The sequence below is a fragment of the Mesoplodon bidens genome (assembly GCF_964165515.1).
Source record: "Mesoplodon bidens genome assembly, chromosome: 2".
Lineage (NCBI taxonomy): Eukaryota > Metazoa > Chordata > Mammalia > Artiodactyla > Ziphiidae > Mesoplodon > Mesoplodon bidens.
This window is the reverse complement of record NC_138177.1, coordinates 165,426,736-165,454,556: the sequence shown is the minus strand read 5'-3', so window position 1 is coordinate 165,454,556 and position 27,821 is coordinate 165,426,736. Positions and strand designations below refer to the sequence as shown.

At 57.8% G+C, this 27,821-nt stretch overlaps 1 protein-coding gene across 2 annotated transcripts; it reads right to left on the bottom strand.

The window, feature by feature from the left end:
* Nucleotides 1-2,743: 2,743 nt before the first annotated feature.
* On the bottom strand, nt 2,744-18,955 carry AHDC1 (AT-hook DNA binding motif containing 1). Of its 2 annotated transcripts, none has more exons than XM_081224132.1 (3): nt 18,921-18,955; nt 13,617-18,524; nt 2,744-3,185 (listed from the first exon to the last, which is right to left on the bottom strand). In XM_081224132.1, exon 2 carries the CDS (start codon nt 18,448-18,450, stop codon nt 13,660-13,662), a length of 4,791 nt encoding a protein of 1,596 aa, XP_081080258.1. In that variant the 5' UTR covers nt 18,451-18,524; nt 18,921-18,955; the 3' UTR covers nt 2,744-3,185; nt 13,617-13,659. The 2 variants fall into 2 exon arrangements, with proteins under 2 accessions (XP_081080258.1, XP_081080257.1); XM_081224131.1 differs by lacking the exon at nt 2,744-3,185 and adding an exon at nt 12,876-13,289 and having other exon boundaries at nt 18,921-18,944.
* Nucleotides 18,956-27,821: the final 8,866 nt, after the last annotated feature.

The following is a 27,821-nucleotide window of genomic DNA, read 5'->3' as shown; positions in this document are numbered from 1 at the left end:
TTCTGCCACCTCCTGTGGGATCTTGGACAGGTCACTTACTCCGTGTCTCTGAACCTGTCTTCCCATCTGTAAATGAGGTGAGTATTTTTCTCTACCTCACGGATTGTCTTGAGGAATAAAAACCTCAGGGAAGCGTTTAATAAATGGCGGCAAAACCCAAATATCTAGGAGCCACATTGCCTTGATGAATTCCAGGATCAGGTGTGGGATTGTGGCTGCGAAGGCCCTTCCCCCAGAAGCCCCAGGGCCCAAGGGCCAAGAGAAGCTTCCATCCCAAAGGCTGGGCCCTTGGCCATGGCAGATGTCCCTGAGCCTGCTCTCCAAATACACCTCGGCCCTCCTCAGCCCTCTTCAGCCCAGACTAAGCCACAGACCCTGGACTGAGACCCCTCCCCTTCCTGAGCTCCATTCTCTCCAGGAGCTCACCCTTAACCTTTCAAGGAGCCCCAGTTCTCGCCAAGCCTCCCTCCCATCCAGGAAACCACAAGGCCTTCTCTGGGTTCCATCCCTCTCCAGGTGCCCCTCTCTTTTCAGTGAATCCCCACCCCTCCTACAAAGCCCTCTTCAAGTTACAGAGCCTCCTTGCTGGGCTATAATTTCCTCCCTAAACTCCCATTTCCTTCCTGGGTCACCCCTCTCCACCCCCACCCCAATTCCTGGGCCCACAAGCCTTCACTGTCCCTCCTCCCCATCTTGCAGAGCTGCAACAGTCCCTTCCACGGAATAATCCCCCCACTACCCCTTCCCCACTGCACCTCCATCCCCCAGCCCTCAACCCCCTCACCGAGCTCCCCCCTCTACCCAGCCTGCCCCACCTGGACAGCCTTCCCTGATCTCTTCCGCTTCCTCAGCAGTCCTGAACACACTCATTTTCTCCCTGCGGGCGATTCTTGGGGCTGAAAACAAACTTCTCCTGGCCTCTCCCACTGGTGCCTTTGAAGCCACCCACCCCTTCCAACCAGCCTCCCCCCTGCCCAGGGGTGACCTTTCCAAAGCCCTCTCCCCTCCCCAAACACACACACAGTGTCTACTCCAAACAGACCTAGCCACATGTGGCTTCCACCCCCTGCCCTGCTCTTTCCTCCTCTGGGAACTCCCTCATTCTTCTGCACCCCGGTCTTGGCCTCCAGGAAACCCTCGCTGGGTCTTACTGCCCCTGCCCCGACTCCCAGCCCCACCCCGGGCTGCAGCTTGAGTGCAGTGGATGCCTCCGCCCTCACCGCGCAGGAGGGTGGGAACAACGGCGTCTTCAGCTGAGTCTTGGGGCTGCACAGAGGGCGCTTGGTGGGAGGCTGAACCTTCACATCCAGCACAGAGAATGCAGTTTTAGGGACTGTTACCTGCTCCTGTCTGAACCCTCCAGCGTCCTTTTTCAGACAGGGGTGCCCAGAAGGTGGGGGTCTGTCTCCTGCCTCAGGCGGAGGGTTCCTCTGACCCTCCCAAGGCCTGGGCCTTGACGGTAGGGTGAGGGAGGGGGGCAGGTGGTGCAGAGCTGTCCCTTGGGGTCTCCTTGAGCTTCAGCAGGGAGGGACAAAGAGCAGAGCTTTAACATAAACTGGGTCTATGGGAAAAGCTGCTTGCTAAGGACCAGGCAGCCCAAAGTGGGCTTATTTGGTCAAGGGCAGCCAAGAGCTCCCCAAGGTCAGGGGGTGTGATACAGTTCGGCCCTGCCAGGTCCACCAGAAATAGGCACAGGATTAGGAGTTTTCTTTTTCCAAAGTTTACAAAAGCTGGGAGGAAATACAGACCCGGCATTTGGGGTTCAGAGTGGAAAGAAAGGAGAAGGCAGATGGGTTTGGCCTAGTCAAACCCTGGAGTTTGCATAGGCAGAGGCAGGTGTGTTAGGATAAAAAAGAGGGGGGCCTGGAGACAAAGGAGACCCAGGCCCTGGGGTAGATGGGAGACACACAAACAGGGGATACTCCAGTCTTTGTGGGAAAGGGGAGTGTCCCACAAGGGTTCTTGCGCTCAGGATTGATGGGTGTCTGAAAGACAGGTATCCTGAACCAGAGTACAATGGTGGGGCCCAAAGGCTGAGGGGACACAGGACAAATGAAGGGGCTGGAGTCAGAGACCTGGGACAGAGGATGGAGTAAGGGGGTCTAGAAGCAGGGGAGACCCAAGACCGGATTTATAATGGGGGTTCCTCAGGGAGAGGAAACCAAGGACTTGGGGGAGAACAGGGGTCTCAGAATCATGGGAGACCCAGGACCTAGGGCAAAAGAAAGCTCTAAAAGGCAGACTCCTTGGACCTGGGACAGAAAGCATGGACCAGGGGCCACGAAACCCCAGGGGGCAGTCTGGGGAGCCCAGAGGCAGGGGAGACCCAGGGCCTGGGGTGTAAAGGAAGGGGCCCAGATGCAAAGGTGACTCAGATCTCAGGCAGAAGGGAGAGCTCTGAGGGAGGGAACATATGAAGGTATTTCAACTCCTCTGGGGACCCAGTGGCTGGTGACGACCCCCAGCTGTCACACCCCTTCCACTCTGTCCACCCTCCCTCACCCCCTTTCACAAGACACGAGGTTGTTTTTTGTTTTTGTTTTTGTTTTTTTTTGCTTTTTTTCATTTCTTTTTAATACAAACTTGGATCTTTGGGTGTGTCCTGCCAACAGAAAACAACAACAACAACAGAAGAGAAAACCCAAAAGAGTGAAAAATAAGAAAAAAAAAAAAAAGCTCCCGCAAGAGGTTCTTCTCCCTCCCCCCCACCATGCGAATTTGCACACCACGGGACCACAGCAGGTTTACAGAATGCAATATACAATCCACGATTTATAATAAAACAGTATATACAATAAATAGGATATTGTTCATTTTTGTCAAACGACCTGTAGATAAATTTCTCAGTGCATACTTGCAGGGGCTCTGGACACCTTGAGGCCCTGCTCGCAACCTCTTGCACACGCTCGCGTTCTCTCTCTCTCTCTCTCTCTTTTTTTTGTCTTTTTCTAAAACTGTGTTTTGTTTTTAAGTTTTGTACATTTTTAAAAAGTATTTACAATTGCTGGTTTTGTGCAGAAAGGGCTCACCTTCGGCTTCTGCGTGGAGGAGATGGGCAGGGAGGGGTGGGGGGGTGATGGGGCTGCAGGGGGTGCAGGGGAGGTGGGGCGGGAGGCAGAGGGGCAGGCGCCTGCCGGAGGACCATGTGGACGCTGGGAGGGGTCTTGGCGTTGGTTTTCTGAAAGCTGCAGAGAAACACAAGAGAAGAGGCAGAAGTCAGCGGCAGGGACAGACCCTGAGCTCTGGGAACAGGGAGGCTAAAAGCGGGACCTCTACCTGGTTCCTACCAGGATTCTGAGAGAAGGGAACTGCATTGTTCCTTCTCACAGAAAATTCCAAGTGGCCCCATCCATGAGCCTCTGGACTGCTTCTGGCCTGCTCTGAGCTCACTTTCCCCATCTGTAAAATAGGTGTGTGTCCAAGGCCCACACCACTGAGAGGTAAAGGATGTGCTGGATGAGGAGCTGGGATTCCAGGCAGTGCAATCTGTTCAGAACTTGAGCTGAGTCAGACACAGCTGAGTTCAAACGCTAGCACCACCATTTAATAGCTCTATGACCTTGGGAAAGTCAGTGAATCTTTGTGAGCCTCAGTTTACTCATCTGTAAAAAGGGGATAACAGAACCATCCCGTAAATTTGTTGGGAAGGTTCAGTGGTTTGAGGCAGATTAAGCCTGGTCCATAAATGTGTCATAAGTGATTCTAATTAGTACTAGTCATTATCTTCATGAGGCGTGGGCCAGCTAGGCTCCCCAAGCCTCGGCTTCCTCATGTAACAGTTCGCTTAGTAATTCCTCCTACCTAGGCTGTTCTGAGGAATGACATAATGCGAAGACAGGGCCTTAGCACAGCACAGGTGTGAACCACTGCTTTAATTTCTTCCAAATCCAACCTTCTCCCCATTCCCTATCAATGTCATTCTGTTCCTTAGAGAGGTGAGGTGATGAGGAAGTCTGTCTGAATAAAGGAATAAAGAAATTGCCCAACACAATACCATCTGTGTTTGGCTGCACCCCGCCTTCCTGAAGCTCAGAAAATCTCGAGTCCCCAGTCCCTACAATCACCAGACAATAGAGATCTCAAGTACCCCCTTTCCCTAGACAGTCAGTCCTAATTATGTTTGCAGGGCTCTGGGGACCTGACTCCCTATCCAGACCCCTAGCTTTGCTGGGGTGAGTGGGAAGATGCCCAGTGGGAGAGGGGTGGGCTCAGTTATTCTCAAGACCTCCAGTCGTTAGCCTGGCTCTTTTAGAGCTCTGTGCTCTTCTCAGAGCCCTGAAATTCATGTCTCCTACACTGGGTGAGTGACCAACCCACCAAAATTAAGGGGCAGGCGTGGGGGTCCTAAAACCACCTTCTGAGACTCCTCAGCAAGCCACCCACCCTCCCCCACCCCTGCAGGAACCAGGCAGCCACAGAAAGCCTTCCCTCTCTTGTCCTCTTTCTTGGCTTCCCTTTCCAATGGGGCCACATTTAAATTCTGCTCAGCCTTGGCTGCTGTCTGCTGGGCAGTCAGCCCCCAGGAAGACTTTTGTCCCAAGGCTGGACTTGCCAGGACTCCCCTCAGGGAGCCAGGTGGGCTCCTGGGAGGCGGGACAGCACCCCATCCTGGTGCCTCAGCCCAGGTGGCATGCAGAGGCATGAGGGGGAGGGTAGGAGCTGCATCTTTGTTAAGCTGTCAGGTCTCCTGCTGGTGAGGGGAGGATGGAATATTAGCCATAGGGGTAAGAGGTGTGCTTCTTATGGCGACAGCTGTATTACAACTGGGGTGATGGGGAGAAAAGCTGTATTGCAACTGGGGTGATTGGGGCAGGGGATACAGTTGGGGTGGGTGTCAGTTCTCCAGTTAGGGTGATAAACAGGGTGGGGAGACAGGTTCAGCTGGAGGGCTGGGGGCATCTGTAGGACAGCTTTACTGCAGTTGAATAACAGCTGCCAAGCTAAGGAACCTCTGTTGGGGTGACAGATATGGTGTATTGGGGTGACAAGTGAGGGGGAGATTTAGGACGGGCGGCTCCAAACTACTTAGCAAGCGAACTGTGCTGAACCCCAGCCTCCCCTGCTCCCCTTAAGGGCCCCGGGGCAGGCTGGGAGCCTCTGCACAAATCCCTGTCACCCCCGCCCCCTCCAGCCCTTAGCCACTGCCAGTGACCCTCTCCAAGCCAGGTCTCCATGGTGATCTCAGCCCAGCAGGCAGCTCCTGCCAGAACCATTCCCGTGGTGCCGGCGGCCAGGCAGCAGGGAGGCTTTCTCACCCTCTGCTAAGCCACCGCTGTCTCACCTTCCTCCTAACACCGCCCTCCCCAGCTTTCATGACTTGGCCAGAATCTGGGGGGATGGGGGGGTGGGGGATGGGGAGAGAATCAAAAACAGAGGTTCCTGAGCCAGGGAGAAAGCAGAATGCTATGGCCGTGCAGAACCCTGACTTCACCAGGTTCAACTCGCCACGGAACAGAAGCAGTGCTGCTGGGCCAGGTGGCCCAGTGCTGGGCACTGGAGACAAAGCAGAGAGCAAGATGGATCTGGTCCCTGCCCTTGAGGGGCTCACAGAGCACAGAGGGAAGCAAAGCGGACCCCAAACCAGGCGATCACATGCAGGGAGATGGGGGTGTGTCAAGAGGAGCCCTGGGGGACTCAGGGAGCACAGCGGGGGCACCTCACCCAGCTTTGGTGAGAGGGACTGTGGCTCTTCAACACACTGCTGAGCACGGCGCCCAGCACATGCTGGGGTCAACGACGTGTGCTGACTGAACGAAAGAGCCATGACCGGTCTATCTAAGTCCGATCGGCGAGTCAAGGTCCAGGTCAGGTGTTCCACATCTCCGGACGCCTCCTCAGACCGCCCTGTTACCATAGCTACTGGGGCACTTATCATTCCCTTCTGTGCTCCTCCTGGGCAGAGACCTGCGTGGGGTACCTCCGTATCCCCAATGCCAGCATGTGGCTGGCGCCCCAGGATGCCAGCCATTGTTCACGAGACTTAACCTTTTAGTGTCGCCATAACGAAGGACTGCACGTTCCAGAGTCTCATGCTCCAGCAGTTTTACCATCTGTGAGGCCAGGGCTTTAAGTGGTCTCTGCCTGTCAGTGGGCGCTGGCGCTGGGGGTGCCAAGGAAGAGCTGAGCAGGGATTTAAAATGCTACAGATCACATATAAATCAGGTTGTCCAAAGAGAGCGGCTCTCCCTGGCAAAAGGAGCATTCATTCGAGCAACCAGCAGACATGTATTCATAGCCACTAACTGCCAGGCCATGAGCTAAGGTCTAACCCCACCTTCTAGTCTCTACCCTCCAGAAAAGGGTCTCAACATCAAACAAGGCAGTGGAGCAGAAGGCAAAGAGTGCATGAGGATTTGAGAGACGGATATGCTGTGTGACCCAGGGCAAGTCCTTTCCCTCTCTGGGCTTCAGTTTCTATGTAAAATAAGGGGGTTGAACAGGGAATGGCAGAGATCTTCAGGCACTGAGATAGAGCACCAAAGACAAGGGGTCAGAGACAAATCACAGCTGCCCAGGGAGGCTGATCCAGCCCTTCTGATGTCTTCAGGCAAAGTCAGGCTTTTGAGTCCCTTAAATGTGGAGAGGATACTGCTTCCCTGAGGCCCAGACCACGCCTGACAGATGGAGATACCCTCTGGACCCAGAGTTCTCTGAGGGATGAAGCTTCCAATTGGGGATAGGTAGACTGTGGCATGTGGGTGGGTGTGTGGCTCTCCTCCTCACTCCAGGGAAGTTTTTCAAAATCTGTCCACCAGTGACTAGAGGCATTCCTTAAACTCTAGCTCTGCCAGTCATTCCCTCCTTAGAGATCTTCTCCTACCTCCCCCCACTGCTGGGCATAGAGAGGGATGCTAGTGGGACCAAATGGGGTTTACATCCATGGTTGCCCACCAAGCTTGTGTGACCTTGTGTGTATCTCTCACCTCTCAGAGCCTCATGCTCCTTACCTGTCCTGGGAGGAGGTTATACACGCCCCCACCCCAAACACCCACACTCTCCACCCTCCTGATCGGAGATGCCTATGTAAGGACAGGCATCTGTCCCACATCCGGGTATGTGCTGGGCTTGCAACTGAGTGGAGGCTGAGGAAGCGGCAAGAACATGGAACTGGGTGATCCCCAAGGGGCCTTCCTGGCTCTACCTTTCCGTGCTTCCCTGCCTGGGTGGCTCTGTGTCTTTGGGCGAGTCCCTCTTCCTCTCTGTAAACTGGGAGGCGCTGAATTTACAGAATTCCAAAAGCTCAGTTAGCCTGAGAGTTGGAACTGGTTTATTTATACACCCCTCATCCTTAGGAGTGCATCTGATATCAGTAGGGCTGAGAGAAACCAGTTCGTGCCCCGTTCCCCGATGCCTAACCTTTTCTCTCACAATTCTTCCTAGTCTACATGCCCTTCTTTGACTCCAGGAAAAAAAAAAAAATCCTGACCCTTGAAGTGTCCCCGGCAAGATGAGACACTGGGGAGACAGGGACAGTGCACAGAGATGAGTAGCACAGAGATGAGTAACCAGCCTAAAGGAGCTGATGGCATGGTGAGGAAAACATTCCCCGGAAGGGCTGTCATGGATGCATAAAGGGCTGGAGATTAATTGCGCCTGGGAAGGATCCTGGAACGCTTCTTGGAGGCAGTGTCTGAGTGAAAGATAGGAAATGACAGGTGGGAGATGGATGATGACTAGGAAAGGGCGGCCCAGGCCAGGGAACAGCTAAAGCAAAGATGCAGGGCACACTGGGGAAAGAGCCTGGAAAGCTCCCTCCCGATCCCACAGTATAGAGCTGGAAAGGGAGGCTGTGTGAGCAGGAGGTCAGGGCTGAAGAAGCAGCCTTGAATACCCAGAATACCAGGTGAGGAAGTCGGGCCTTTATTTTGGAGGCAAGGAGGCTGGCGAGGGGAGGATGCAATCAAAACGTGTTAAGCAATGAAGTCACAAGAGCGGACATGTTTAAATCAATTCATCCAGTAAATATTCTGGGGCGGGGGGGAGGTTGCTCCAGACACCATGCATCCCAAAATGCTGAAGGACATTCAGCAGCCACAATGGGGGCTGTGGGCTCAGGAAGCGGGGGCAGGTGTTGGAGCAGAGACCTGGCACGCACTGGCTGTGCTGACCCAGGTGGCTGAGCTAGGGCTATAGCTTCCGAAGCCTCAAATTTGTTCAAGACCCATTTTCTGCCCTCCCGGCCCCCCCCCCCGGAAGCTCTTGCTGTCTGCCCTGCCCGTGGTTCAAGAGGGTGGTCCCTGGTATTTCCGGTGGGAGCATTTCAGTCCCTCCCCTGGAGAGTGATGCCCACATGGAGGCTTGAAATGAACACCTGCTTCAAGGCTGTAAACTCCATGAGGGCAGGACACTGCTCATCTTGTTCAGTGGTACCTTTAGTACCAGATGCAATGCCCGGCCCAGGGCAGGCGCCTGGTTCATGCTGGTTGAACACAGAATTAACCTACTTCCTCCTGCCCTCCAGCACAAACAGAGGGCACTATGGCAGCAAAAGTTAGGATGACAAGGAGGGCAAATCTGCTGGGAGAGAAATCATGATGTATTACAAAATCACAAGGCAATCTTCTTTCAGATTATCTGTACCAAAAGAGAGGACTGCTGTGGATAACTGTGTGGATAGAGTTTCTAGCTGACCTGGGTCATTTAGGAGTCTGGGTCCTGTTGCCCAACAGGCTTTAGGTCCCTTGGTGTGGGGTCTGTGGCTTACCTTGTCTCTGGACCGCCCAGGGAGGACTCAGCCCCACTGTTAAGGCGTATAACTAGGTGGTATTTCACAGCCTCCTGCCAAAGGCCCCAAACCCATACTAGAATACAAGCTCCTTCCTAGAAGGGAAGCATGAAGAGCAGGTGAAGGAGTGCTGGCTACGGAGTCCTGAGCTTGGAGGAAAGGGTCAGAGGTGTGTGACGCGCACAGACGGTGGGGAGGTATTTTATTCACCCATCTACCAACCACTGATTACATGCTTCCTGTGTGCCAGGGACAAGCTAAGTGCTTCACGGGTAATCTCATTTAATTCTCACAAGAGATGCAGTGAGGTGACGTGACTCACCAGGTCACACAGCTGGTAAGGGATGGAACCAGGCTCTGCACGGAGGCCTGTTTGTGCCCACAGGCATGCTCCTAGCCACCACCCTCCAGTTTCAGGGCCTTGCTCCCTTGGGTTCTTCTGGGTCCACAGGGATGTGGGGAGATGGGAGAGGAGGAGCGTGAGAGGGCATGCTCATGGAGAGATTATATTTCCAGGAAATGAGGGCTCAGCACAAGAAGGCCTGGCCTGAAAATGGCTGCAGGAGAGGCAAGAGATAGGATTGGAGGGAGGATAGCCCCAGAGAGTGGGAAGAGGAGCCCAGGAGCGGCAGGGCAGGCCTGGCTGACCCCTGACGTGAGGGCCTCTTGCCTAGGGCCAGAGACAAGATCAGGTGACCTCTTGAGGTTTCAAGACATGGAGAGACAAAGCCCAGAGCGGCCAGTGCCTGGCCCAGGTCCGGCCATGCCTGCTGACCCTGGCTGGTTGGTGGCCTTGGAAGCCGCCTTCTGCTCCGGTGAGGCCCCGGTTGGTGTAACCTTGGGGGACCTGTGACATTTCTCTTGGCCTCAGGTCCAGGCCTGAGAGGGAATAGGGAGGAGAGGGGGGACTCGAGATCCCTAAACACCTTGGAGGGCCCTTCCCACCCTCCCACCCTTTCCCCAGGGTCTGGAAGGGCTGATCTTCAGCCGTGAGGGCCCAAGGCGGAGCCAGTCTGTCTGGCTCTGCATTCCATCTAAGGGACTAGAAGATGTTTGCGGGGCCCAAGTCTCCCTCACCACCCCCATCTCCACCCCACCTCGGCCCCACTTCCCTCTCTGTCCCATCAACTCAGCTCCCAGACCATTCAGGTCCCACATTCCCCACTCTGGCTCCTCCAAGCTTTCTTCTTCTAATTCACATTGGGATGTGACCTGCCCTGGCTCACGGTTTCCTCAGCCTGGAATGCCCTTCCCCCCGTCTCCATCTCCGTGTGTCCAAATCTTGCTTATTCTTCAAGGACGAGCTCAGATGTACCTTCTTTCACAGAACCTCAAAAGCCATTTAAAATGTCAGACCCAGAAAGGGTTGTAGTGAGCATCCAACCAACCCGTCATTTTGCGGATGGGGAATCAGGGGCACAGAGTGGAGGGGCAGCAGAGCATCCAGGCTGGGAGGGGGTGCAGTACTGGGTTCAAATCATGACTCTGCCATTTACTACCTATGGATCCCCTGGGCAGGGTTCAGAGTTGTACCTGTTTCCTCAACTCTCTGATGGGGGGGTGAGGGCGAGGACCCCGCACCTTCCAGGCTGCTGTGAAGGGTCAGTGAGGCAGTGTTGCACAAAGGGCCCAGCATGAATATATGTCCCTTTTCTCACCAAAGGGGCAGAGAGGTGACTTCTGACCTCATGGCCTACCTTCCTGGTGCACGAGCTTTGCTTCTCCCTGCCACTTCCCACCAGGTGTTTTGAGGCTCTCTGTGTGCTTGTTTTAGCTTTTTTGGGGTGGATGGGCACTCTGAGGACAGGGGCCACGTCTGCTTTGTCTTCCCCGTGCCTGGTATCGGGACGGGCATGGAGGGGCTCAAGATGTGAGGCTAAGCTCAGTGACTGCTCCCCCTGTGCCCAGGGTCAGAAGGGCCCACTGCCTGTTGGTGAATGAGTGTGTCACTGTCCTCCCTGCTTAAGCCCTCTGTTGACAGTGACACTCCCTCTGTTAACTCTTTTTCCTCACTGTTCTCCTCCCCTATATCCCCAAGGCTTCTTCACTCCCACAGTGATTGTAATCAGTCCTTGGGCGGGGTGCGGGGTGGTGGTTTTGCCCTAGATGAGGGAGTGTTTGGATAAAGAAGGGGGACAGCCCTCCCACCACCATGGTCCAAGCCACCACCACTGCTTGCCTGGGCTACGGCAGCCGGTCTCCCTCCTTCAACACGGGCCCTGCTCCACTGTGGCCCACGACATTCCAGCTGAGAACGCTTCAGTGGTTCCCCATTTGTCTTGGGGCAAAGTTCAAACTCCTTCCAATGCCCTGCATGATCTGGCCCTGCCCCCTCACCCCCTCACGCAGTGTTGCCGTCCTCCCATCGGCTCCTCAAAGCTGAGCCGCTTCCTGCCTCAGGGCTTTACCCACTGCTGTTCCCTCTGCCCAGAATGCTCTTCCCATTTCCCATTTGACTGACGCCCCCTCATCTTTCAGGCATCAGCCTCAGCATCTGGTCAGCTGGCCGCAAGCCCTCACGGCCTCCTAGCTTTTCTCCTCTTGCACTGTCCTTCCTACAGAGATAATTACCAGATGCTCTGTGTCATTCTGTTTACTGTCTTTCCCGCTAACCTGGAAGGCCTGTGAGGACCAGGACCTTGTTTGAGGTGTTCGCTGCTGTGTCCCCAATGCCTGGCACGCAGTGGGTGCTGGACAGCCGTCTCTGGCTGGAACAACTGGAAGCCCCGTGAGGACCAGGACCTTGTTTGAGGTGTTCACTGCTGTGTCCCCAGTGCCTGGCACGCAGTGGGTGCTGGACAGCCGTCTCTGGCTGGAACAACTGGAAGCCCCGTGAGGACCAGGACCTTGTTTGAGGTGTTCGCTGCTGTGTCCCCAGTGCCTGGCACGCAGTGGGTGCTGGACAGCCGTCTCTGGCTGGAACAACTGAATGCATCGGTCTGAGGACACTGCTGTCAACCCCCAGCTCTGAGTGGGGAGCGGGGCCGGAATGTGGGGCTGGATGGCATCCCAGCTCCTCCTGCGTTCAGGCCTCACTGGGTGGTTCCATTATGTATCTCACTGAGCCGTGACCTGCCCAAACACCCAGCCCCCTCACCCGTTTATTTTCCCACCCAGAGCCCAGGAGGAAAGGTTTTCAGATTATTTCGCATGTCTGGATTATCCATGAGACCTCTCCCCTCCAGTGAGAAGGATCAGGAGTTTGACATTTTAAACCCTAAGCAGCTTCTCCCTGGCCTGCTTCAGATCTGTGGCTCTGCTGCTTGCAGTGAGGTGCATGGGGAACGGAAGGCCATTTTAATCTTGGTCTGGCTTCACTAGGAGGAAAAATATGCTGTCCCCCAAGGAAGTCTGGTCCACTGTCTATGCCATGCAGAGTTTTAAGAGCCCAAGAGATTATCAAAGTCAACTGCCTTCAACGGATGGGGAAACAGAGGTGGGGGGGTGGGTGGAGTAGGGGCAAAAGCTTGGTCAAGGGCATGTAGCAAGTTGGTCAGTTGGGGAGTGGTCCTTCCCCAGGCCTCTTGACTCCCATGTGCTGCCCTTTGCCATCTTCAGGCACCAAGGGAGCTGAGGTCAGGCAGAGAGGGGGTAATAAGTTTCCACTGACATGACTTCAGGACCCTGAGTCACCCTGGCTTCGAACAGCCTTCCCAGAGCAGGGACGGGGCTTTCCAGGAGCCCTGCTATTCATTCTCCAAGAAAAGGCACTGCCAGGAGGCTAGAGTAGTAGCAGAGGTGGCAGGGAGTGAGGGGCTCAGACAGGCCCCCAGCCCATTCCATCACCACCCACCACGTCTGGGTCAATTTTTGTAACAGGTCTCTTCCAACAGTGGGATCTCATGGGCCAGTTACGGCTGCATTTCTGGAGCAGGTTGTTCATCAAGAAAATGATTCCTCCAAGTCTGTCCCGTTTTACCACTTTGGGGGCATTTCCCCTCTTTTGTTTTCCTTTGCCGAAACACAAACTCTTAGGAAAACTCAAGGTGACAGTACCTGATAAAACAATATTTAACGGGATTCTTTTTTGTTTGTTTGTTTTGGCCGCGCACTGCGGCTTGCAGGATCGCAGGATCTTTGTTCCCCAACCCGGGATCGAACCCACGCCCCCTGCAGTGGAAACGAGGAGTCCTAACCACTGGACTGCCAGGGAGTTCCCTAATGGAATTCTTAAGAAAAGCATTTGGCTTCATGAAAGGGACTGGCTTTTTCTAGGTAGGAAACATCCTGCCTGGGGATAGATCTGCTGGCTACAGGTCCCCAGGCACAGGGAGATCCCAACACCCCTGTTGAAAAAGAGCCTTTGGGGTACCCTGGGAGAGCAGAAAAGGACATACTGGCCACACCCTCAGTCTGGCCCTTGCCAGACTGCATCTTGAACTAAATGAAGCTCCCAGGGAGACAAGGAAGCAGGCAGGGTCAGTATCCTGGATGGGCCTCGGCGGATAATTATCCAACCTGCTTCCTTCTCCATCTGTCACATGCAGGGCGATGCAAACGCCCTCCCTTGCAAGAGGTCAAGTGGTGAGTGCTTCCTGGGACTCAGGTGGTCCCTGCCCAGGACCTAGCATGGATGAGGGAAAGGAACGCTTGAGGAACCGAACTAGATGGCCCCATCCAGTCTATGGTCCTCCAGCCATTTCAATAATGGGACCCCCTGAATGCCCAAGCCCCACACTGGGCTCCCCACCCACGGCCCCATCTCCTCCCTAGGACTGTTCCTAATGCCAGACTCCCTGAATCCCAACTCGGGTGCCCAGTCTTGTCCTCAAATCCTTCCTGCTCATTGCTATACTTCTTCCCCTTGCCCAAGCTCTAATGTCCTCATCCCCCACCCCACCCCCACCCCACCCCCCGCTTCTTCCCACCGCACCCACATCCTCAGACTCACCCAGGAACAAAACCTCGAGGTCCAGTCGGCACTTCAGTTGGCACTACAGGGAGGTGACGGTGAATGTGTCCTCAGGGTGAGGTTCCGCCATGGGCCCCAAGAAGCCGCTCTTGGGGCCCCCACCCAGGCCGGGATGCGCCTGCGGCATAAAGCCTGGATACCTGTAGGCGGTATCCTGCAGGGGCAGCAGCGAGTCCCTCGGCACGGGGGATAGGGTCAAGTCACTAAGGAGTGGGCAGCCATAGCCAGCAGCAGCTGCAGCGGGGCCACGGGGTGGGCCGGGCGGCCGGGCCATCTCCAGTGGCTCCTTGTCGGCCTTAGGTGTGGCCGGTGGGCTAGCCAGGTGTGGGGCACTGAGGCACGCGGCCTCCGTCCTGCCCAGGAAGTCAGCCAGCAGCCCTGAACCCACCTTGCCTTCATAGGGCGGGCTGCGGGCAGCCGAGCCTGGCGGGTACCAATACGCCGTACCCTTGCAGCTGGGGGAGTCGTAGTGGGGCTGGCCCAGTGGCAGGTCCCGGCAGCTCAGGTGGGCCTGGGCTGCAGCTGCATGGCTCAGGCTGGCCCCCTGGAGCCCATGCTTGAGGGGCTCACAGGCAGCCAGCTTTGTGGGTGGCGGCCGCAGCTCTTCCTTGAAGCCCAGGGTCGGGGAGCAGGTCGGGGAGTAGGCCTTCTGCAGGCCAGCATCAAACACCGTGGGCGGGTGGGCCAGCGGCGGGAAATGCTTGCCATCCAGCTCAGGGGCACCGAGGCTGGGCGAGTCGCAGTGGAAGCCTTGGCCGAAGGTGCCGTCCGATGGCGTGGACGGGTTCATGGAGTAGGGTCCCATGAAGTCACAGGGATCTCGCTCGCCCACGCTGAAGGCCCTCGACTGCGAGGGCAGTGGTGACATGCTGCTGTCCCCGCTGTAGTAGTCCAGGCCGAGGTCTGGGCTGTCCTGGAACAGTGGGTTGACCGGCTGGGGCTTGGGGATGAACTTGGCTTTGGCCGCCGCCCCGCCCCGCTCCTTCTTGGCTGAGCAGGCCCCGCCACCCCGTCCACCCCGAGGCTGCCGGGGCCCGGTGCTCCGTTTGGATGGGTAGCCTGCGGCGCTGGCCGAGGCAGTTGACGGGAAGCCCAGATGCGAGGCCTCGAACAGGTCCACCTTCTTCCGCCGTCCGCGGCCTGGCTTGGAGCTGCTCTGGAAGAGGACGCTCTGGTTCCAGTTGTAACCGGGGGCGGACGATGCCTCGTTCCAGTCCATCATCAGTTTCTCCAGGCTGGACAGGCTCGACTGGCCCTCGCTGCTCGAGGCCTCGCTGTTGGCACGCCGGAAACCGCCGCCGACGGGCTGATTGAACTGGGTGCTGTCGGAGGACGACTCGGAGAAGGTCTCGGACACGGCTGTCTGCTGCTTCACCTTCTGTGGCGTGTAGTTGGAGATGTCCAGGATCACGTTGGGCTCGCTGACGTGGCAGTCGAAACCGGGATTGTAGAGCTGACTGAAGGCCTCCGAGGCCCAGTCCAGGCCTCCATAGCCCTGCCGGAAAGGCCACTGAGAAGCCCCCGCAAACTGCCGACAGTTCTCAGGCGAGGGCTGGAAGGAGGAGGACGACGAGGACGCGGCAGAGGTGGCAGAGGCTGTGGTGCCCTTGGGTACCATGTAGCCGCCGGGTGAGACCGTGCTGGCCCGGCTGTCACAGCGCAGGGGTGTGGGGGCCGAACCAGAGAAGGGGCCCCCCTCAGAGCTGTTGAAGAAGGACGCCTTGCTTGGTGGCAGGCAGGGGCCACCGGTAGGCGGTGGGGCATAGCCAGCGCTGTGGGCGCTGCTGGGTGAGGCAGGGAGGCTGTTGCCACTGCCGTAGGCAAAGCTGCAGTCCTTGCTGTTGGCGCAGTCCTGGCCCGTAAAGGGCTTAGCGGGTGCGAATACACTTTGTCCAGCCCCGTAGCCCCCGTACTGTGGGGGGTAGGTGTTGGTGGGCGGGTGTGCGGTAGGTGAGCGAGCCACGGCAGAAGGCAGAGGAGCCAGCTTCGGGAAGGTCTCAGCTGCCCGGCAGTCTGAAGTGCCGGGGGTTAGCCCATAGCTCGCTGCCCGGCCCGGCGGGAAGGTCTGGCGAGTGGGCAGAACAGGCTGGAAGGAGGGGTCCGCCCCAGCCCCGCTGCTGCCCACCGCCACCGGGCTGGCCTTGGCTCCCCGGCTGGGGAAGGTGGCCAGGCCCCGCTGGGCGGGCAGGGCGCTGCTGGGGGGCCCTGTGTAGGTGCCTGATGCCTTCCGGGACTCGGGGCGAGAGGCTGAGAGGGCAAAGTCCAAGAGGTCGGAGGAGTCATCCGAGTCGAGCAGTGAGCGAAAATAGCCGGTGAAGAGGTTTTGGCGCTCCTGGCTGAGCTCCGTCTGGCCCGCAGGTGCGGCTGTGCTGTAGTAGCTGCCACGGCCCGAAGCCCCACTCTCTAGCCCAGTGGAGGCAAAGGCCCGGGCCTCGGTACCCTGGAACCCGCAGTTTCGGCCAGCTTGCCCGCCTGGGTGCCCATGGTGAGGGGCCCAGCCACCACCCTTGTCCCCGGCCCACTCAGTGCCCGCCTCCCCAAAGCCTGGGCCGCTGGGCACCTGTTCCGGGAACAGAGTCCCATTCTTCCGGGACCGCCTCTTGCGTTTGGGCTTCCCAGTCACAGCGTCTACCTCCCCCCGGCCCCGTTTGCGTGGGTGCCCCAACTCAGCGAGCCCAGGGCTCCCGACCCCAGCGGCTGCCACGGCCACCACCTTCTTTTTCTTGCCGATGCCCTCAAAGAAGTCGCTGAAGGAGCATCGGGCCGCCTTGGCCGCGTGGCCCCCACCCCGGCCACCAAAACCGCCTGCTTTGCCACCTCGCCGTCGGAAGCCCTGCACACGGTGCAGGAAGTGGGAGATGCTCTGTGTGTCGGGCGCCTGGTGCACTGACTCGGGCTCACTGGGTGTCCAGCAGCGGGGCGGTGAGCACCGCCCAGCGCACTGGCTCTGGCGGTTCAGGAAGGCCAGCTTGGCGAGGACGTCTGAGTACTCGGCCTTGCTGTCGTTGGCATCTGCTGCGTAGGACGGCTGGGGAGATGCCAGCTTCTGCTTCCGCCGCCGCCGCTTCTTCACCTCCGGCATGGCCATGGTGGCTGCCGCCACAGTGGCTGCCTCGGCTGCCACCACCGCTGGCTCCTTGGGCTTGCCGGGGCCCAGGAGGAGGTTCTTAGGAGGGCGGCCGCGCTTACGCTTGAGAATGATGGGCATCTCGCCGGGTGGGAAGACCACCACCACGTTCCGCCCATTGTTCTTCATCTTCAGCAGCGGGGTGGGCTCTGTGGACACGCGCAGGCCCAGCTCCTTGCCCTCCACGCTCAGGCTGCTGCTCAAAGACGACACCTTGTACGTGGTCTTGTTCCGCCGGCCCAGTGACACGGGGATCTTGGCCATCTTCACCACCATGCGCCGCACGCCCCGGCACTTGCCTCTGCGGGTAGGGACCACTGGGGTCTGGGAGGATTCGGGCTCCAGCTCTGGGACTGGGCCTGGGCCGGGCAGGGTGTGAGGTGGGGGTGGGGGCGGGGGCGGGGGCTCAGCCAGGGCAGCCGCCAGCCCTGTGGGCACAGGCAGGGGCAGCAGACGGCCCTCGGGGCCGGCGTCTGCCTTGCGTCCCCGTCCGGCTTTCCGTCGGCGACACAGGATCTTTGGCCTATCAGTGCGCCGCAAGGCGTATTTGGGGTGACCCTCAGGCCCAGGAGGGCCATGGGGTGAGCACAAGTCCAGGTGCAAGGGCTCAGCCAGCGGGCAGGGTCCCAGGGGCTGCTGGGGCTCCAGACGGCGGCTAGGGACGTCAAGCAACTTGGGCAGGGGGTCAAGTGCCTGAGGGTCGAGCAGCTGCGACTCCAGGGAGTCGGGCAGGGTATCTAGGGCCTGTAGAGCCAGGCCCGGCAACCCCAGAGGATCAGCAAGGGGTTGCAGGGGCGGCAGCTCCAAAGCTTCCCCGAGCGGCTCTAGTGCCTGCGGGTCCAGGAAGCGGGGCTGGGGGTCTAGGAGCTGAGGCTCTGGCTCAGGCGACGGTGGCTCGAGGGCCTGGGCCTCCAGCAGCTGGGCCTCGGGGCAAGTAAGGGAGGCCAGCTCACTCAGGATGTCCGCGTCAGCGAGTTCTGAGTAATCAGGGCCGTCAGGCTCGGGCTCTGGTGGCAGACCGGTGGCCGCGGCCGTGGCTCCGGGACTATGGCCTTGGCCGGGCTGGGGACTGTCCCTAGGCTCAGGCTCAGGCTCGTAGAGGGGGTGGCTGGACCGCTCAGACTTGGCATGGGGAGTGGCCCGCTCCTCAGGGCTGCGGATGCTGTTGGCCAGGCTGGGTGAGGAGAAGAAGCTATACTGAAGGTCCCCGGGGGGCGGGGCAGGTGGGCGGCTGAGCCGGAGGCCACCGCAGTCCAGGTGCACGCCGCTGTGCTGCAGGTCCTGGGAGAGCCGGGTCAGGTCCTTCATGATGTCAATCAGCTGGACCACTGGACGCAGGTTCACCCGCCCGTTGTCCCAGCGCCGTCGGGAGCTGCTGCCGTCTCCCGCGGGGGTGGGGCAGCGGGCCTGGGAGACAGGACGGGCCGCCCTCGGGGGCAGCGGGTCGTCCCCCTTGGCAAGGACTGGTGGGCGCCGGGTGCTGGGGTCCCGGCGTGGGGGTGGGCGCGGGTTCTCGGAGAAGGTGTGGGCGAAGGCCTTGTCGGGTGGGCTGGCAGGGGGCCGGGCGGGAAGCAAGGGCCGGGGGGTGGGGGGGCCGCCGGGGTAGTACTTGGGCTCCCGGAGGTAGTCAGGAGAGCTGCACACGGCACTGGAAGTCACCACCAGGCCCTGGGGCTTCACACGCATCCTGACCTTGTCCTCCGCGGGCCGCCGGGCGGGGCCGGGGCTGACATGAGGGTGCGAGAAGCCGGGACCAGGACCTGCCGGGCAGCACAGGCAGGAGGTCCCTCACCGAACGCCTAAGTCCTCATCAGATTCCCATGTCCTCAGTGATCCCCTGCACCCCTCCCCTGAGTCCCCTCCCGAAGCCCCATCCCCTTGTTGACCCCCAGCTTTTCCTAAACCACCACACGCATCGTGAACCCCCATGGGCTCCGGTTCCACTTATTGACAGCTCACCCACTTTTGTCTAGACTCTGGCTAAGGGCTGCGGAAGAACAGTTCACCCGCTTTTGAGAGGGAAGCCCAACAGCAAGGTGGATCAAACGTCAGTAGAGGGCCAGGCCCCTGTCAGAGGGCCCGGAAGTCCTACCAAGGACACGGCCTCTTCCTTCTTGCCCCATCCCCAGGGCTCTAGGAGAACCCCGGCCACTCACCCTCGGCTCTGTCGCCTGGGCTGTCACACTGGAGATCTCTGTGGGCAGCGAGACAGGCAAGAGGAGATCTCAGCGGTCTGCTGGCCACAGCCCAACCACTGCCCACTTGCCCACGGGGCCCGGTCTCCCCCACATACCAACCCCAGCTCCCCCAGTACTCCCTCCAGCACACACCCAGCTGACCTGAAAGAGAGAGGGCCCCCGTGCCTGGGGGCTCTGCCAGTCGCTGGCTGTCAGCTGGGGGTGCTGTGGAGCAGCTTCGGCCTGAGCCCAGGCCTCGGGGCGTGGACAGCGCCTGGAAAGGACCACCGCAGCTCAGGTTTAGTAAGCACCTACTGCGCGCCAGGCACTGGGCTGGAAGCTGTCCAGGCATCGTTTCATTTAATTCTTCATACCAATCCTGCGAGGTAGGGGCTATTAATAACCCCATTTTGCAGATGAGGAAATGGAGGCTGAGATGAAGTGACATCATTCACTCATTCATATACTCATTATTTATGGAGTGCCTACGTTGCACAAAGACTGGGTAGACAAACACTTATCACATTATTGTAAGTGACTTAATTATTAGTGGGATAAGAGCTGCAAAGAAAAACTGAAGAGTGCCTGAGGTCAGAGGTTTAACAATCTTACCAGGGGGTCAACAACGACAAAAGCTCATATTCTGGGGACACTTTTTCTGCTGCCAAACACTGGACTAAGTGCTTTATATGGATTACCTCATCTCAGCCCCCTGCAAACCTGAGATCAATACGATTATCATCCCTGCTTTCACAGTCGAGGAAACCATCCGCTGGAAGGTGGTAAGCACCATGAAGGCAAGGATTTCTGTCCTGCTGACTTCTGTGTATACCTCCCAACCCCCGGATCAGCACATGGCCCACAAATGTCCTTCAAAAAATATTTACTGGGCTTCCCTGGTGGCGCAGTGGTTCAGAGTTCGCCTGCCGATGCAGGGGACGTGGGTTCGTGCCCCGGACCGGGAGGATCCCACATGCCGTGGAGTGGCTGGGCCCGTGGGCCATGGCCGCTGAACCTGCGCGTCCGGAGCCTGTGCTCCGCAACGGGAGAGGCCACAACAGTGAGAGGCCCGCGTACCGCAAAAAAAAAAAAAAAAAAAAAAAAAAAAAATTTACTGAACGAATGAATGAATGAATGAGGCACACAGAACCATCAGCCCTGCCTTTCCCCCTGAGCCTCTCTCTCTTTCCTCTCCAGACTGAAAAGTGGGACCCAAGTAGGATGTGGAAGGAGGAAAGGAGATTAAGAATGTGAAAAGGGACATTCTCCGCCCTCCATGCCACCCCTAGCTTCCATCCGGCCCCTGCTACATATTTTTAGAGCCCTCTTTATTTCACCTTCACAGTATTTATCATGACTGCAGTCAATTACTTGTATAACTGGCTGTTCAGTGTGTCTGCTCCCCAAGTATGGGCTCTTCAGGGGCAAGGACTGTGTCTGTCTTGTTTACCGTTGTATCCCCTGACCCCAGGACCTGGGTTATGGATGCTACATAAATATTTACCGACTGACTCCCTGAGCTGGTCAGGGCAGAGTTGGGATTTAGATCCAGGCCTGTCTGACACCCAAGGGAGCCTGGGGACTCAGGGCCCTGGCTGATCCCCAGGAGCTGGGGTTTGGGGGAGCAGGGAGCTGAATGGTCCCTGACCACTGGGAGGATCGCTGCCCAGGGTTGTTAACTCCACAGGAAGACTGCAGAGCTGACTTGGGGACAGGAGAGTGTGGGCAGGGACACTCGTCCACTCGCCTTTGGTGGGCGGCAATTTGCAATCTATGAAGCACCTCCACATATATGACCCACTGAATCTTCACCTAACCTGGGAGACATGGTTTACTGTCTCCATGTTACAGAGGAAACAGGCTCAGAGCAGTTGTATAACTTGCCTGAAGTCACATAGCTGCTAAGTGGCAAGATTCCTATAATTCTATCAAGTCCAAAGCCTCCTTCCACTCCCAGCCCCCGCAACTCTCCTTCAGCCACTCCTGAAAGTGCTCCTTCTAGAGCTGTGGTCTCACTTAAGGCTGGAAGGAACCTTAAAATCATCTAACCCATTGGCATCCAAACCCTGGGCCTGGGGAAGCTATGTAACCTTGCAGACACCCAGACCCTAGTCCAGGGGAGTCTGACTCATAAATCTGAAGGGACATCTGGGAATCTGTATTTCTTTTTTTGCGGTTCGCCCGCCTCTCACTGTTGTGGCCTCTCCCATTGTGGAGCACAGGCTCCGGACGCGTAGGCTCAGCGGCCATGGCTCATGGGCCCAGCCGCTCCGCGGCATGTGGGATCTTCCCGGATCGGGGCACAAACCCGTGTCCCCTGCATTGGCAGGCGGACTCTCAACCACTGCACCACCAGGGAAGCCCAGGAATCTGTATTTTTAATCGGCTCCCCTAGTGGCTACGCTGTTCTAGTGCCACCTCGTGTGCCTCCCATTTTACAGATGAGGAAACTGAGACCGGAAGAGGGAAAGAGACTTTGCCCAAGACCACAAAATGGCATGAGGAGGGCCTCTTTGTTGCTCATCCAGGCAGAACATCCCCTGTCCCTGCAGGTCCCAGGCCTCAGCTGTTCCTCACTGTCCCATTTACTTGATCCCTCAGGGTTCTGTTCTTTCTCATGCCTGCCGGCAGACTGTGGCCTGGCCCCTTCCAGGCTAGGCTCTCTCTGCTTCAAGAATCTCACTGTTGCTCTTGCAGGAAGGACTGTGGGTAAGACACTCACAAAGGAGGGAAGGGGCTCAGACTCTGTGGAGTCTCCAGGTCAAATTTCCAACAGTACGGTTGATCCACAAGTGCTGCCCTCTTTGAGATGCCTACCAGAAGCCATCATCCCTCCCTTACTGAGGGTGGGGCTCACCAACCCTCCTTGCTCTGGAGACCTCCCACTTGGGGCCTGAGGGTGTGATCTTGGCAGAAGAGAGAAACCTCCTCTCCAGCGGTTGCTTCTGTTCCACCCACCCGTGAAGACCTTTGGGCACGTCGTCCTGCCAGACCTCCTGACTCTGTCCACTGCTCTCTCCCGCAGCCTCCAGGATCTGAGGGAAGCAGCTGGCACCCCTCCCCACCACACCCAGGCATCCATTTTCTTGGACCCCTCCCAAGGGCACCACCTATCCCACGTCTGTGAACAAAGTCGAAAAGGTTCTTCTGTCCATCTGTCTGCTTCTGGGTCAGTGTGTCTGAGCCTGCCTATGGGGACACCAGCTGGCTGGGAGGGAAGGGGGCTGGGGGCCCCAACCTGCTGTGCACAGTGCCGGGAAGGGCCAGCCCACATCCTTGAGTCCCCAGCCCCACCCTCCCCCGCTGCGGCTGTGACCACCCCACCCCTTCCCCAGGCAGCCTCCCCTCCCCCACCCACAGCCTCCCCAGGGGAGCCAGGCTGCCAGCCCCAGCTCTCACTTCCGGCCTCATGACCCTCTCTCTAGCCTGCATACTCCTCCCCCCACCCCCCAACACCATTTCCCTCCCAGCCCGGACTGAAGGCTCAGGGATGTCCTCAAATGGAAAACTCTGCATCAAAGGGGCTATCACTGCTGCTGTGAAACTTCCCCCATCACCTCCCTTCAGGGCCTTTATCTCCCAGGATCTGCCCCCTTCAGGAACTATGCATCACCCCTCTCAACTTCCTTCTCTTCAGCCCCCTCCCAGCCACCCAATTGTACCTGAAGATCTTCTTCCAACCTGACTCCAGACCAAAATCATAACAAAAATACCAATGATGAAAAAAATAATGGCAGCTGTCACTTATTTGGCATGTAAATGGAGGCTCAGAGAGGTTAAGTAATGCCCTTAAGGACAAACAGCCATGACAGGGAAGAGCTGGAGTCTGCACTTAGGTTTGTTGGGCTCCTCTAAACCAAACTTCTTCACTGTCCAGAGAGTCACCCCCCTTCCCTGAAGCTTCCTCTAACTGTCCTAGTCCCAACCACCAGTTCTAATTTTCGACTTCTAATCTACCCCCACTCAGCTTCGGCACCCCTCCCACCTAGGTCATCCCATGCACTACCCTCCCTCACCACTAGGTGTCCCCTTAGAGCCACTGACGCCCCCGAGGGGAGCAAGTCCCGCCCCACCCCCTGGAATCATCAGGGCTCCCCACCACAGCACAGCACACCCCACCCCACCCTACCCCCAGCCACACAGAGCTCCTTTGTGCAGCCCTTGTCCACCCCCTTCCTGCCCGGAGCGGGGCACCTGGCAAGCAGGTCTGCCCCAGACCCGCCCCCTGCCAGCCCCCAGCCCTGGGTGCCAGGTGTGTGGGCACCAGCGCCAGCTCTGGCTGAACCTGAGGGTCACCCTGCCGGGCAGCCCTCCCTTCCTCTCTCCGAGGTCACCCAGGGACTGTGCTTCCCGCCCTGCTCCGCCCCCATCCCCTCCTGCCCTTGGCCCTTCCAGACTCCTGTCCTTGTCTTTCCTTCTGTCTACTGGAGGACTTCCCTCCTCCAGCCCCACCAGGCCCTCCCCACAGCCTCGCACCACCGCCCACCTCCTTCCCCTGAGAGCTCCTTGTTCTGCGCCCCCCCCTCCCCGCCCAGGTCTGAAGAACTCCTCCTCCTGGAAAGTTGCTGCTGGAAAGGAAGTGACTTCAGCAATTTGGCCACAAGGCTGGGCACTGCTGAGCCCAGCTCAGCTGAAGGCTTGCCCAGCCCACCTCCAAAGCACAAACGGAGCCACGTGCACACACCACCCCCAGTGTGCAGCCAGAACCCTGAACACACGCTTCCCCGGTGATACGCTGAAGATCTTCGTGTACACACCCCACCCCACTGTACTCACACATCACCCCAGTGTGTTCAGATTCTTGTCTACACACCTCTCCAGTGTACACTAGAGCCCTGCACACCGACACCATCCAGCGTGGCACACATAACACTCCAGTATCCCCACACCTGCCCAGGACACGCTCTGAATCCTGCACACTCACTCCGATGTACCACATACACAGCCTCTGAATGTCCCCCAGCCCAGTCTACTTACTCTTGTGTGCAGAACCCTGCACACCTACGGACAGAGTCCTGCATGTGCCTGCTTGCACACAAGCCGGAGGACTTGCACACGAGATGCCCTGTGCATATACAGTCAGGTACATCCAGCTCTGCATCCTCCCACAGCTGAACCTCCCCACCCTTACAATCCCAGGAGGCCCCGCCCCCAGACCTCAGGCCCCAGGAATGCTCTTTTGGAAGTTGGGTGGGGTCCCCAGGCAGGCTGGACTCTAGGGAGCTTCCTGGAGCCCGAGGCTTGAGGCTTCATGTGTCAGTTCGGGGAGTTGCCTCTGCAGGGCAGGGCAGCCCTACCTGGCCTCTGTGGCTCGAGCCTGGGTGGGCTAATTCGGGCCCAGAGTTGGGAGGTGGGTCCTGCCCCCACCCCTGCCCCATCTCATATCAGAAGGGCAGCCTAGCATGCCCTTCTTACCCAGGTCCTCTCAGCTTCCACAGACTCTAGAAGAGAAGGGTCCTGCGGGGTCAGCTTCACACATCAGGTATTCTGGTCTCTACCTCTGTCCTGGGTTCTGGCCACTGTCACAACCCCTTTCCCTTCCCAGTTCTCTCAGGTCATCCAGGTGCAGGGGAGAGTCCCCAGACTAGGAGGCAGGACTCCAGGGAACCGCCTGTATATCCATGGACCTCACCTTTCTGGATAATGGGGAGTCTGAGTAAGTTGGGTTAAAATATTTTGATTCTAAAGGGCCTCTTTTTGGCCTAAGCTGGGAGGGGGGAAATCCCTGCTAGGACTGGGAAGGAAGTACCCCTGATCCCCACTTCCTGGGGTGGCCAGGCACAGACCCGGCTTCCCTATACACTGTTACCTGAGCAGGCTGTGCAGACAGGCCCAGCTCAGCAAGAAAGGCCTGTCTTCGCCAGTGATTCCAGGGTGGTCTCTTCGGCGGCCTGAGAGTCGCCCCAAAGCCGGGGCCCTCTGCACACACTTAGCTGGGCAGGCTCTGGGGTCCAGGCCAATGGGCAGACAGGCAGGCAAGCTCCCATCTGTGGAAACAAAAACAGCACCCCAGACATAAGCATGGATACAGGATGAGTCAGAGAGAGGGACCAGGAGGCCATCCTAGATGGGGTCCACTCTTGCACAGGATGAAATTGGCTCCAACTTCATTTCACTGGGGAGTGTGAGCCTATCTCTTGAAACCCCAGGTAGTATCGTCGTGCGGGTAGGTACATGTATGCGTGAACATGAACACACATGCTATGGTGAAAAGAACCTGGCCTTGGGAGTCAGAATGGTCCTTGGCTCAACTCTCACCAACTATGTGATCTTGGGCAGGTCAGTTAACCTCTCTGGCTCTCAGTTTTCTCATCTATAAAATGGGGAGAGCTTATGAATGGGGAGAAGCACTCTGGGGAAACTATAAATGCTAAGAGCTCACTTACAACGTAGGTGTGAGAGTTGCTGTTCAAAGTGATGGTGAATGCAGATTTTCATGAGAGGTGTATACGCAGCTGGCATTTACCCTTCTCCATCAGCGACTGGTTATATGTCTCTTGTTTTCTTTAATAACCGTGGCCCTCCTTACCCCCCCCCCACCGCTTCCTGCCCATTTGTCTGCCTTCCTGAGGTCTGTACTGAAGCCGAGAGTGGGTCTGGGAACCAGGCCTCATGGACTGCTTATAGGTTTTGGTTGCCTGGGAATGTGTGTGTGTGTGTGTGTGTGTGCGCGTGTGTGTGTGTGTCAGAGATCCTGCCTGTACAAATGCACATCTGTGAGCGTCAGCTGTCTGGGCAAATACACCTGTGTGTGGCTTCCTGGGTCTACTTAGCCTTCTGTATGCTTCTCTGGGTGTATTTGTATGTCTATACGAGTATATGTGTAAGAGTGTACACGTATGGGACTTGTGTATGCGTGTGTGTGTGTGACTGAGCTGATACTTACTTGTGTTCGGTGTCTTCAATTATACATGTGGGTGTGTGCACCTGGGTCTGTTCAGTTCTTTGTGTGTGTCCAGCTGAGCCTATGTTTGCACGCCTGTGGGGACACAGAGGTGTGAGTGTGTACCTAGTGTGTGACAAGGTGTGCCCAGCTGTGGTCAGGGGGTGAGTGCCCGTGTGTGCACACAGCTCTCTGCATCTCACTGCTGTCAGGAGCTGAACCGGCTTCTGCCCATCTCTGACTCTCTGGGCGTGTGTACTGGGGCGGGGCGTGTGGCGGTGCCTCTGCTGTCCCTGAAGGCTTCCAATCTCAAGGCCTGTGACTGCGGGCACTGGTGTCACTGTGGATCAGTGTTGCCTCCCTCCTACCTCTGCCTTTCTCTGGGTTTTCAGGGTCACGGTGTGATGGCATGACTGGCCACAGTGTCCCTGTGGGTCTGTTTCACTGTGGGTCAGTATGTGCTCACGTAACTCTGCATGTGTGTGCTGTATGACTTTATCGTTGTGCATCTGTGTATGTCCGTGGGTCCTTGTGCCATGTCACTGTATGTCTGTGTCAATGTCAACATGGGTGAGTCTGTGTGCCATGGTATGCCTGTCAGTAAAACGGTGCCTCAGTGTTTGTGTGGTGCCTTTATGTAACTTGTCAGTGCGTGTGCGCGTGCGCATGTGTGTGTGCATGGGAGACCCTTTGTGAGACGGTGTGTGTCTGTGTCACTGTTTGTATGCCTGCTTCCCTCCTCCCTCCCTATCTCCTGCGTTCTCTCTCTCTCTCTCTCTCTCTCTTTCTGTAGGAGCCAGACAACTCCCCAAGCCTGGATTAGGGACAATTTATCCACAGGCAGAGAAGGAGAATTCCAACCTGCCAGAGCCTCCCTCCTCTGATCCGTCCCCCCTTCCCCCCTGGTTGGGTGGGCAGAGAAATGCAGCCGGGCAGCTCCCAAGCCCTTGGGGAGCCCCCACCTCTGCAGCTCCCCAGAGGCCCAGGAGGGCGGAAAAGATGGAAATCTGGGTGGCCCCAGAGCCCTCCAGTGGGGGTGGATTGGCTGCCCCCCACCCCCAGGCCGCCACAGCTCAGCTCATCTTGGCCCTGTTCTCCTACATATGGTGGTGGTGGGTGGGGGGAGTCTGCATGAGGTCTGCCTGGCCCTGAGGGCTGGGGCGACCTAAGGAGTAAAGCTGCTCCCAACCCCTCCACAGCCTGATACTCCCCAACTGATAAACGCCAGCTCCGACACCCCCGGAAATGTAAATGACTGGGGAACTTGCGCCTGTGCCCGCACAGGCTGGGGGGATGCTGGGAGGCAGGGGACAGCGTGGTGGGGGGAATGCAGTAAGGGGGGAGCAGGGGCTGAGCTGGGACTAAGGCTCCCTTCACGGTGCTCCAAGCGCAAGGCAGAATCACATGTTTCCCATTAGCTGCTCTGGCCTCCTTGTTCAGGGGGTGTTGGCTGGGGGAGATTTGTTCTGGTTGCAGACACCAGCCGAGACCACACAAGAGAGAGAGAGTAAAAGACAGAGAGAGAGAGAGAGAGGAAGAGAGAGAGAGAGAGAGGAGAGATTGAGCGCCAGAGGGAGAGGAAAAGACAGAGAACGAGCGAGAAAGATACACAGAGACACACAGGGAGAGAGACAGAGACAGAGAGACATGAGAACAGAGACAGGCACACACAAACACAAAAGCAGAGGGACAGAGACGGGTGATGGGAGAGGCTAACAGAGTGGGGGACAGGGAGAGCGACAGGGAAGGCGACTCAAGTGGAGAGAGACGAGTCAGAGGCTGAGGATCCAGTCAGTGAGGCACAGAGTGTGAGTCAGGCCAGGAGGGACAGGGGGCGGAGGGCGGCACTGGGGCCGCAAGCCTGATGGAGGGGACCCGAGGGTGACAGAGCGGGAACCTGCTGCAGGGCCAGGGAGGGCAGGGGCGGTGGGTGGGGACGCGAGTGGGCAGGGGGCGTGGCTGCTCCGGAGCCGCCGGGCGGGGCGGCCAGGAGCCCG